At 41.5% G+C, this 12,215-nt stretch overlaps 1 protein-coding gene across 4 annotated transcripts in view; it reads right to left on the bottom strand.

The window, feature by feature from the left end:
* The window catches only part of SRGAP1 (SLIT-ROBO Rho GTPase activating protein 1), a 206,018-nt gene that overhangs the window by 94,143 nt on the left and 99,660 nt on the right, over positions 1-12,215 (bottom strand). For all 4 annotated transcript variants that reach the window (XM_067564110.1, XM_067564111.1, XM_067564113.1 and 1 more), the window contains exon 3: positions 6,126-6,288. In XM_067564110.1, coding sequence (XP_067420211.1) covers positions 6,126-6,288 — 163 coding nt within the window. The remainder of the gene's footprint in view (positions 1-6,125; positions 6,289-12,215) is intronic.

Here is a 12,215-nt window from a genome sequence, read left to right on the forward strand (position 1 = left end):
GAGACCGATTTAATCTAATTATTCTCTTTTTCTGTAGATTTTTTAAAAATCTTTGTCAGTGTCACAGAATTAATTGTGCAACTGTGGTAAATAGCATGAATAAAAGGAGGAGTTACTTTAATTAAATTGGGAAGAGATTATATGCTTATTTTCAGTCTTCCTTAGCAAAAAAAAAAAAAAAAAAGCATTTGAGGACTTAACAGGAAAATAAGCTGCATCAAGAGTAAACTAAAAGCCACTGTATAATACAAGTTATTTACTTAAAGCATGACCTGTTATCAAGATATATCTTTAGATATTCAGTCTAATTGCTGTGTTTCCTTGTATTATAAGACAGACAACATGGGTGAGGTAATACTTTTATTGGAGCAACCCACACAGAGCTCATCTTCAGTTCTGGGAAGGGTACTTTGGGTTGGTCCAATAAAAGATATTATTTCACCCGCCTTCTCTCTCTAATATCTTGGGACTGACATGGCTACATGTACACAATATACTTGTATCATAAGTAAGAAGTGCTTTCTATCCCAGGAAGACTTGTGGTTTATACTGCAGAACAAATAATCTGTCCCATAGATATTGCAAACTACTAGGAAGACTAAGGACTCAACAAAAGGTTAAAAAACTAAGAATTTCTGAGCAAACAAGAAAAATTTGAACTCAAAATGGAGTTTACATGTGGCTGCAAAGAGAGCAGCATACAAAGATAGGGCGGTTGTTCTGCTTGAGAGGTAGTGAAGAGAGGCAGGCAAGCCCAGTGAATATGGTGAATCAGCATAATTTTCTATAATAAAAGGGGTAGTCAAAGTATCTTTAAAACTAGGTCAGGGTTAAATGATTTATGGACCATTCAGCATTCAAACACACTCTCTGAGTCCAGAGAGGTATCTCAATGATACAATAAAATTAATGCTTTATAAAATACTCACTCTCTGTCATTTTTGTCATCCTTTCAAAATTGCAACACAGAAGCTGGTTACAGGGTGCTTAAATAATCAAAGTGATTGCTACAAGCCAGCAGTAACTTTTTCAGCAAAAACTACTGCTTAAGTGTACTTGATTCACAGGTAGTTAATTTCATTTTTAGACACAGCAAGTAAACACTAAAATCTTCAGTCAAACTATTTAGCAGCACAACTTGTCTGTAAATGTTTTGAAAAAGAAAAATATTAAATGATAAAGGTCAGGTCTGCACTATAATTTTTGCCCCTATGGCAATGTCAGTTAGGGGTGTGATTTTTGGCAACATTTCTATGCTGGCAAAAGCTCTCGTATAGATACAATTATTTCTGCTACAGGCTTTATTGAACAACATTGTATTACATGAATTTGTTTTCACTCCCTTTTCCCCTCATCCTTCTTCTACATTTTCTGAGGCTGTGTCTACACTAACACTTATCTCGGCAAAACTTTTGTCGCTCAGGGGCATGAAAAAAAACACACCCTTGAGTGACACAAGTTTTGTTGGCATAAGCACTTGTGTGGACAGCTACTGCCACTTGTTTGATTATGTCGGCGGGAGAGCTCTCTCCTGTTTATATAATGTGGCTACACAAACGCTCTTACAGCAGCACAGCTGTACCGATACAACTGTGCCACTGTAAGTTTAAGTGTAGACTAGCCCTAAGTAACTGTTGGGATCAGCTGTGCCCATCCCCATTTACAGCCTCCATCTGTCCAGAGAACAGGAACCTTCAGGACTGTGTCAAATGAAAGCCTATTCTGGAACGAGAAATCATGTATCCTGAATGCCAGCAGGAAACATCATCACTCAGTTGGTAACTGTATATCTTTAATCTTAATTCTTTTGGAACTCATTTTTGTAATATCCAGGATCGACGCCTACAGAATCACACAGTGATTGATGATCACGCATGTACATTCCATTTTATTTTAGAACACTATAATGATGAGCTAAAAACTCCACTCACAAATATCTAACTCAGGCTGACTTACTGTCCTTGCATATCCAGAGAGGAAGCTGCATTATGTAGGCATCATGAAGCTATTAATGTTTTAAACAAAATACCTGTAAAACTTCTACAAAGAAAAATTTCACTGAAATCCCAATAACTATGTAATGAAAAAAAAATTCAATATGGGGGACAGAATCTTCTGAGGGAAGCCTAGCACATGGCTACTTCCGTCTCCAGACATCATCTTCTTGACAAACTGATCACAAGCCTAATGGTTGGAGCCCAAGATCCTTCTGCTTGAATCAGCGGCTCTCTTATAGCAGAAATAAAGAGTTACTTACTGTAACTAAGGTTCAAGATGTGATGTGAGACAGACACGTATTCCACTTAGGTGTGTGTGAGCCCAGTACACCAGATCCAGAGAATTTTGCCTAGCTGTACCCATAGAAGGGTGGTGTTTGCACCTCATGGTTATAGCCCCTCCCCTGGCTATATGAGCTGGCACCACTTCAACCCCCCTCAGTTCCTTCACACCAAATGCCAAGAGACTAGACTCCGATGCAGAGGGGACGGAGGGTGGGTCATGGAATGCACATCTGCATCAGACCTCGAAGAGTCACAATTACAGTAAGTAACTGTTTCTTCTTCAAGTAGATGCAGCTGTGTATTCCACTTAGGTGACTCACAAGCAGTATCCTCCCCAGGAAGCAGGGCTCAGAATCGATCTATGCCAGGATTGCACAACCGCCTTACCAAAACCTGCATCCACCCTGGAAGATGCGGAAATGGCATAATGGCTCACAAACATACATATTGATGACCATGTAACAGCCCTGCAAATGTCCACTATTGTGAGATGCCACTGAGGAACACTATTGATGTTGCCTGCACTCCTGAAGAATGAGCTCGCACCCACTGAGGAGGTGTAGCCAAAGCTATTTCATATGCAGTCTTGTACAGGATGCTATCCATTTAGAGATCATCCGTGAAGAGACTGATTGACCCTTCATACAATCTGCATAGGATGCAAACAGGTGAGACGAAGCATAGAACAGTTTAGTCCTGTCCAGATAGAAGGCTAGACATTTCCTGACACCTACTGTATAGAGACGCTGCTCCTCCGGAGAGAAATGTGACTTAGGAAAGAACACAAGCAGATATCTTACGTGGTTCAATGAAACTGAGAAACCACTTTAGACAAACATTTTGGGTGTGGTCATATCATCACTTCGTCCTTGGAGATTTGTGTATAAGGAGGCTCTGCCATCACAGCCTGAAACTCACAGACTCTCCTTGAAGATGTTGTTATCATTACCAGGAACTCAATCTTCTGATACAAAAGCAGAAAGGAATAAGATGCGTGGGGTGCAAACGGAGGTCCCATTAAAGCTGCTAAGACCATGTTAAGTTAACAAGAGGAACCAGCTCTCGGACCAGAGAATGGAGACAAAGAAGCCCTTTTAAGAATCTTGTTACCAAGGCATTGGAGAAGACTGATATTTCCTGAGTGGGAGATTAAACGCTGATGTCAGTGCCAGTTGTACTCTCAATGAGCTACGTGTAAGGCCCAACAACTGAGCAAGCAAGTACTCCAAGATGTCCTGAATAGAACCCAGCCTTGGCTGAATTCTGCAGGCCAACAACCATACCGAAAACTGCTTCCATTTCACCTAACAAGCCATTTTAGTACAGGGCTTTCTACTGTTGAGTAAGAATTGTTGAACAGCCATCAAACACTGCACTTCCTCTTCATTCAACCACGAAGCAGCCATGCCGTGAGATGCAGGGAGCTGAGTGGGGATGCAAGGTGTGACCCTGAGTCTGTGAGAGTAGGTTGGGATGAAGAGGAAGGGGTATGGGAAACTGAATTGACAGCACGAGAAAGTCAGAAAACCAGTACTGTCTGGTTTTGAGCATGAACTTGGCCTGGTCCAGCTTCAATTTGAGGATGACCTGTGTGGGATGATTGGAATTGGGGGAAAAATGTACCGGAGAGCCAACTGCCAGCTGAAATGAAAAGCATTGCATAGGGAACCCAGACTGAGGCCCCCGCAAAAACAGAACTGATGACATTTCCAGTTGTCCCTAGTAGTAAACAGGGCAATCAACGGAATGCCCCAAGCTGTGAGGATGACCCAGAGGATGTGTGTCTTCAGGGACCACTCGTGACATAGGGAAAAGTTCCTGTTCAGATGGTCCACAAAGTAATTCTGGACCCCAGGCAAATGGTTGACTGTTGGTAGATTTTAAGGCCAGTAGAGACCATTTGGTCACCTAGTTTGCAGATGACACAAAAAGCTCCATGATGCCTGGGCTTGTGACGGATGGAAGGTCATCGCCACAGACCTGGCTGGTGATCTCACCTTTGAGCGAGATGAGGAGTGGGACACCTCCATGACTGAAGAGCATCCCAGGAATTCCCTGGAAGCCACTGGTATGGATAGGGCAGTGGCGGCCAGTAGGTGTAGGGCCTGGGGGTCCTGTCCTGACGAGTGTCAATTCTGGTATCCACAGCACTCCATTAATGGCCCCCGATGCAGGTCAAGCAATGGAGAGCAAGAGGAGGAAGATCTCGACCTGGACACCAAGGAATCCTGAGCTTCAGAGTATAAAGTAGAAGCCAGCCCTGAGGGTATGAGCAATCAGTCTGACTTGTCTGTAGCCAGAATGAAGAGGGAACTGGCACAGACAGTGGAAATGGCACCGGTGTCGGCCCTGACATCAACAGGAGTAACTTACGGTGCCGAAACAGAGTGTGGTGAGTGTCATTACAGTAACATTGACAACACTGACAGCAGGGGTGCCAAAAAAGTTCCTGGTACCGAGAAGGTCCCTTGTGCTGAGCCTAGCCCGAGCCCCACTTTCACTGCCTGTATATGGGAAACACTGGCGTGTGGCACCAACAGATCCACAGGTTCAGTGGCCCATTCAGCCAATGGGGCTATAAATGACACAGCGCTGGCAAAGTCCTGGACCAAGAGAGAGATTGGGGCATGAAGGCAGAGGAGGTCCGTCACCACCTGATACGCTGCTGGCGCAGAAACAGCCAGTGCTGCATTGCTCTCATTGGTACCTCAATGGATGACCCAGGGCTGGAACTGAAGTCAACAGTACAGACTCTCTGACCTCCCTGCGTGGTATTGGGGAATGGCTGATGGGACCTGATCCAACCTGCATACTGGCATTCACACTGTGCCGGTCCATGCTCCTTCTGAAGGAGGCCGATGAGTCACAACACAACCTGGAGTGGTCTTTTCTGTCTCTTCAGAGAGGCACCAGTTCCAGAGTGTGAAATGGCAGCACTCTCAGAACCCAGGGCGACCTCTGATCCGGCAAAGGCCACAGTACTGAAGCAGACCGCATGGCCTGTTCAAACAAGTGCTGCTTCAGACAAAGATCCCTCGCCACCTGAGTCTGTTTGGTGAACAATCTGCAAATCAAACATCACTCTTTGATGTGGGCTTCGCCTAAGCACAGTAAGCACTGTGTATGGGAATCGGTCCCCCACACAATAGACAATGTTTAAACTTTACTGAGGGTATCATCAGGGAAATCTTTAAATTAACACCAATACTATACTAAGGGTACTAATTAATTATATACAACTAGAAAAGTCACTAAGAAATAGAGGGATTATGCAATGAAAACCACACAAAGCTCTGACCCCAGCCACAGGTGGTAAGAAGGAACTGAGGGGTTGGGGTGGTGCCACCTCATATAGCCAAGGGAGGGGCTATGGCCATGAGGCATGAGCACTGCCCCCTCTATGAGTACTGCTAAGCAAAATTTTCTGGCTCTGGTGCACTGGGCATGTGCACACTTAAGTGGAATACACGGTTACATCTACTTGAAGAACCACCATGGCCAGATAGCATTTCTGCAAGTAACTCAACAGCACTCTTTTGTCACTTCTAGGCTGAACTGTTTTTTCCTTCTTGCCTGACTACACAACATTTTTTTTTTGCTCCAAAAAAGGAGCTTCTTCCCCACCTCCTGGATTTAAAGCAGTTCAGTTCCTCAGGTCACTATCAGATAGTACGTTCCCCAATACATCTGCAGTAACAATTTTCCCTCTGAAAAATGCCATGAAAAATCTATTAATGTACTAAAGTAGACTATGTTATTACACTGCTAAATCTACCCTTAAAATTCTACCTGTTAGACACTTGCCTTTCAATGGTAACTGAAATCCAACATGATATATATTACCTTTTTGAACATTCTGGTGGAATCCTCACTGATCTGCATGAAGCGCATGATAACGTTGTTCAGATAGATATCGCTCAAAGTTGCATGGTCTTTGCTTTCTCTTCTCACTTGGTTTAGGAGTAAGTACCAACAATTCACTGGAGATAAGAGATTCTGGTCTTTCCTAAAAAGTATATATATGTTACATAAATAACATATCAAACATCTTCCTGCCACACCCATCCACCACCAGATATACATAAACATGAACGCAACAATTTAAGTTTAAATTAAAGAACAACTGATCTTTGTGAAGAAAGAATGTATATGCATCTACCAGAATAAATGCTGAAAGTCAAGTCCTGCTCCCTTTATTCATGCAAGTTGTCCCATGGAAGTTAATAGGTTTACTCTTGTGAATAAAGTAAGCGGATTTGGACCTAAATCTGTTTCTGAACAGTCAGTCAATCCATTCTTGAAATACATCTGGTTAGTTAAGCTTAAGTACACGAATTCATATCATTACAATCTATCTGCAAATATAAAAAAAATGACACAAAGTTTGCAGTTGCTCACAGATGGACTATACATAACATTCAGAATCTATACAGGCCATTGCAAAAGAGTTATGCTAATTATTTCTCTTGGCACTGAAAATCTTGCCCAGTAAGCATAGTCCAAATATTTTACAAGTAAGAAGTCATTTGTGCTTGTCAATCAAAATACTGTTCACTGTAATGAATTGTGATAGTTTTAAAAATTTCCACAACAGTATATAATTTCTCCTAACCCTGATCTGCATTCATAAATTCCATTTGATCACTAATATTAATATAGCATTGTACATTGTCAATTGCAGTTATATAGTATGAAGGCCACTGGTAGGACAGCGCCTCTGTGTTTCATTTACAAACCCTATCCACCACCGTCCTATTTTGAGTATTTAAGTCACATACAGTTTATAAAACGTTTTTATTACAAAATCCAAAATAAATAATTTAAGTTAGTTAATCCATTATTTACTTAATGACCAAAAATACATTATTGAGATTTCAAGTTTTTTTGTACGTGTGCATTAACATCTAGTACAAAATATTACCACCAAAAAAAAAAAATCTTGCAAAACTTAGCCCTCGTGGTGGACTCTGATATCACATTTTCAGTGTTACCTACCAATCCTGAGCAGTAGCAATTTTCTATAACTTTTCCTTCAGTAAAACCTCGTGGAATATATTTGGTAGATTTTAAGGCCAGTAGGGACCATTAGATCATCTAGTTTGCAGATGATACAAAAATTGGGGCAATGATAAATAACAAAGAGGACAAATCACACTGATTCAGAGAAATCTGGATCACTTGGTAAACAGGGTGCAAGCAAATAATGTGGTTTTAATACGGCTAAATGTAAATGTATACATCTAGGAGCAAAGAATGGAAGCCATACTTATAAGATGGGGGACTCTATCCTGGGAATCAATGACTTTGAAAAACATTTTGGGGTTGTGATGGATAATTAGCTGAACATGAGATCCCAGTGCGATAAATGTGATCCTGGAGTTACATAAAGAGGGGAATTTCAAGTAGGTGTAGAGAGGTTATTTTACCTCTCTATGTGGCACTGGTGTGACAGATGCTGGAAAACGGTGTCCAGTTCTGGTATCCACAATTTAGGAAAGATGCTGATAAATTGGAGAGAGTTAAGAGAATAGCTATGAAAATGATTAAGGAATTAGAAAATCTACCTTATAGTGAATGAGCTTTTTTTAATCTATCTATTTAGTTTAACAAAGGGAAGGTTAAGTGTAACTTGATTACAGTCTATAAGTATCTTCATGGGGAACAAATATTTAATAATGCATTCATCAAACTAGGAGAGAAAAGATAACATGATCCAGTGTCTGGAAGTTGAAGCTAGACGAATGCAGATTGGAAATATGGCATAAGTTTTTAACAGTGAGAATAATTAATCACTGGAACAAATTTATCAAGGGTCATTATCAAGGAATTACAACCTGCAAGTGACCCATGTCCCATGCTGCAGAGGAAGGCGACACCTCTCAGCAGGGTCTCTGCCAATCTGACCTAGGAGAAAAATTCCTTCCCAACCCCAAAATATGGTGATCAGTTAGACCCTGAGCATGTTGGCAAGACCCATCAGGGAAAGAATTCACTGCAGTAATTCAGTCTTCCTCTTCTAGTGTCCCATCTCTGATCATTGGGGATATTTGCTACTATTAATCTACTCTAACATCCTGTATAAAACACAGGCTTTTATATTTTCACCCAATTACCCCTGTACTGAGTGCAATAAATGTTGTTTGATTAAAGCATATCTTTCAGAAAAGCATCCATTCTTGACTTAAAGACATCAAGAAATGGAAAATCAACCACTTTCCTTGGTAGTCACTGTCAAAATACAATATCTTTAATGTTTAGTATCTATTGTGTTATCTATGAATGCTTTATGTATAATTGTGTTCAACTCCATAGGGGAGGGTTACCACAACTCCTACAGGAACTAAAACAGTGAGGAGGGTAATTAAGGCAAGTCACTGAGACTAAACAACTCTGGAGAAATACTACCCCCGGAGTGGTTTGCATATACAGATTCAAGCTGGCTTTTCTAGAGACAACAAAGAAAAGGCTTTTTGTATAAAAGGATGAGTTTGAACTGACACAGGACCTTCTTTCTGATCTAACAAGTAGACAGGACCTTCTGTGCAAGGGGGGGGCTCCGTGGAAAGGCTTTAATCTACTAGGGCCCCATAAAACAGGTGGGTGACTCCAGGTATATTTTGTGTGTATTTAAATCTGGTTTTTTTTTAATGTTTTCTCTGTAATGCTTTTACCTTAAGAATAAAAGTGCTTGCTTAGAAAGAGCTGTGGGGTAACTTGCAACTGCTGGCAGCACACCGTTCATAGCACAGAAGCTGGCTATTATGCAGATTGGCTTGCTGTGGATACATGGTGTAAACTCAACCAGGTGTTCTGGGCTTGAGGCAGGAATTACTACTGCATTTAAATCTTATGGAGTGTGGTATAACGGAGCTCTTACTAGATTATCATTGTGGTCTCTAGCCTTAAAATATTTGCTTGCAATCCTGGCTCCATTCAAGTTCAATGGAAGTATTGCCATTTACTTCAGTGGGACCAGAATTTCATCTTATGAATCTAGAATATTCAGGCCATACCATGTCTAGCATTTACGGCTGCAAAGAAAATCTTCCTGACATGAACCAAATATAACTGATAAAAGTGTTCTGTGCGTGAGTCTGCAAACCGTAAAGAACAATAGTTCTGAGTGGGATGAACTGTCCCATTCATCTCAATGGTTAACTAGGAAACCTATGGAGAACAATTTAAGACGGGTTGCTGTCCAGGGTTGTTGGGGGAGGAAACTAGGAGTTCAAGATACTCCCAGACTTTTAACTTTAGTGCTGTCCAAGAGTAGAAGGTAATGAAGTTACATCCTCTCCCCATTCAAAAACCTCAACTGCCACTACCCAGCTGTAAAAACCTGCAGCTTTCTCCTTGACAATTTATACATCGAAGTTATTTTTGTCACTACAAAAATCTGTGGCACATTGAAGATATGGGAACAATGTAAAGTAAACTCAATTTAATACAATATTAACACCAGGATTACTGTACTAATTATATTATTCATTTTCATATGTATTCACTAAAAACACCACTTAATTTGCTTGAAGCTACCACAATATTTTCAGTTTGATGCTGAAGTTGGTATTGCAAAAATCAGAGGCCCTCTGTGCAGGATTGAGGTCCAAGTTGCCAAAGAATACACAGAACCCTCCCTTATAGTTGACAATTTAGGTGAACTAAAATTAAATTCACTTACAAAGACCTTCAGGCAGATAGTTTAAAAATATCCTGCTAATTCATAGATTTTAAAGCCAGAAGGGACCACTATCATCATCTAATCTGTCCTTCTGAATAACACAAACCATAGAACCTCACCCTGTAATTCCTTCGTCAAGATCATAATTTCTTATTGAGCTATGGTATGTCTTTTAGGGAGACATCCAATTATGATTTAAAGACAAAGTGCCAACCCCCAAGAATGCAAAAATCAAGATCCAGGCTCTGAAAACCATGGCACTGCTTTAAAAGTAATGATATGTTTTAAAATGTTCTTTTTATTTGCCTTTTGGTGTTTGAGCGTTTAGGTTCAAGTTTTCCTCTGCAACCATGAGTGCTAGAAACAGAGGCCTTGTCCACATTTAAAAGTTTTCCTGGCATAGTTATGTTGATCAGGAGTGTCAACAAAATCCCACCCCTGGCAGACATTTTTATACTGGGAAAAGCCCTAGTGTAGACACAGTTATACTGGGAAAAAAGTCCTTTTGGTGGCATAGTTTATTTTGTTTGGGAAACTGGAAGAAGCTATATTGTAAAAGAACCCTTTTGCTGGTATACACTGCTTCTACACTAGGAGAGTTTGCCAATATAAGTATTCCGACAAACTCTTTCTAGAATAGACAGGGCCTGACCTTTTTTTTTCGTTTTCTTGCCGCAATTCTTACATCATCATGTGATTCCAGGGATATAATTGCTAGAGCTGAAAACAATGAGTGTTAGAGAATCTACAACATTCCTTGATAAGTAGTTTCAGGCCTTGTCCCTCACTGTTAGAAATTTGCTCCTTATTTTCAGACTGAATTGATCTAGCTTTAGCTTTCAGCCATTGGTTCTGATGCTTATGTTTGCTAATCATTCACTGGTATTTTGATTCACTGTGAAATGGTTTGAATGAGCTAATTTTGTTTCATATATACATATAAAAAACCGAAATTAATCAAACATATTAATAAATTATTTAACCAGCTCTGTAAGTTGGACAAATAAATAGAAGAGACTATTTCAACAAATAATTTATTTGAAATATTTTGCAAAATTTACTGAATAAATTATTTCACAAATAGTATCTGATCAGTTCTGCCTTGCATGAGAATTACTACAGTCCATGCACATCCGTATACGGCCATGTATGAAAAAATGGTTATTAATCTTTCTATAACTGTTGTTCTTAGAGATGTGTTGCTCATGTCCATTCCACGTTAGGTGTGTGCGTGCCACATGCACCATCGCTGGAGATTTTTTTCTCAGTGGTATCCATAGGGCTGGCTCTACTGCCCCCTGGTGCCATGCACTTATGTGCTGGTATAAGGGCCTGGCCAGCCCCACACCCTTTCAATTCCTTCTTGCTGGCTAACTCCAACAAAGAGGCAGGAGGATGGGTAATGGAATGGACATGAGCAACAGGTCTCGAATTTGATTGTTGGCCCTACCCCATGGATTCCAAAATAGCCATTCGACTTGCATTAACCAGTGTCCTTTGGGCCAGGTGCTGGAGGGAGTGCCCATGCCGAGATCCAGTGAGATGTAGGCCAGGTATTGGTGACAGCCCTTTGGCTGTGTGCAGGGCTCCACCTTTGACAGGTGTTGTATTCTGCTCAACGCACTCATTGGTGCTGGTAGTTGCTCCACTGGGGTCAGTGGAATGGGGTGTGTCATCAGGACCCTGGCTGCTGCAAAGGCCTCCGGGGTGGAAGGCACCGCAATCCTGCTGGTGTCATGATGTCCCTCTAGCACGGTGGATGGTCCCACTCTGGACTCAACTGCACCTGCAAGCAGGGCGGAGTCAACAGTGCTACTGGCAGAACGCGGGTAAGGAGATGGCCCAATGCGGGTCACGCTCCACTGGACTCCCCTTTTTTGTCCTTTCTTGGTACCCGGGAGCGGCCCCTCTAAGATCATTGTTTCTTCCTTGGTACTGGAGAGGAGGAATGGCACCAAGAAACGTGGTGCTGGAGAGGTGCTTTGCACCGAAGCCAAGGTCTCGGTTCAAGTCTGACTGACTTGGCTTTGATGCCAGTATAAGTGCGGTTTCCATTAGGATAGTCCTTAGTCTGGCCTCCCTGTTCTTTTATGTATAAAGCTTGAAACTGCGGCAAATTTGGCAATGTTCTCGTATGTGAGCTTCTCCCAGACACTTCAGACAGCTGGAATGTGGGTCACTCACCAGCATAGGCTTGCTGCAGGAGGTGGAGGGTTTGAAGTCTTGAGACTGGGGGCATGCCTGGCTCCAGG

Source organism: Emydura macquarii, unplaced genomic scaffold (assembly GCF_026122565.2).
Source record: "Emydura macquarii macquarii isolate MOO-44397 ecotype Brisbane River unplaced genomic scaffold, CSIRO-AGI_Emac_v2 contig_2636, whole genome shotgun sequence".
Lineage (NCBI taxonomy): Eukaryota > Metazoa > Chordata > Testudines > Chelidae > Emydura > Emydura macquarii.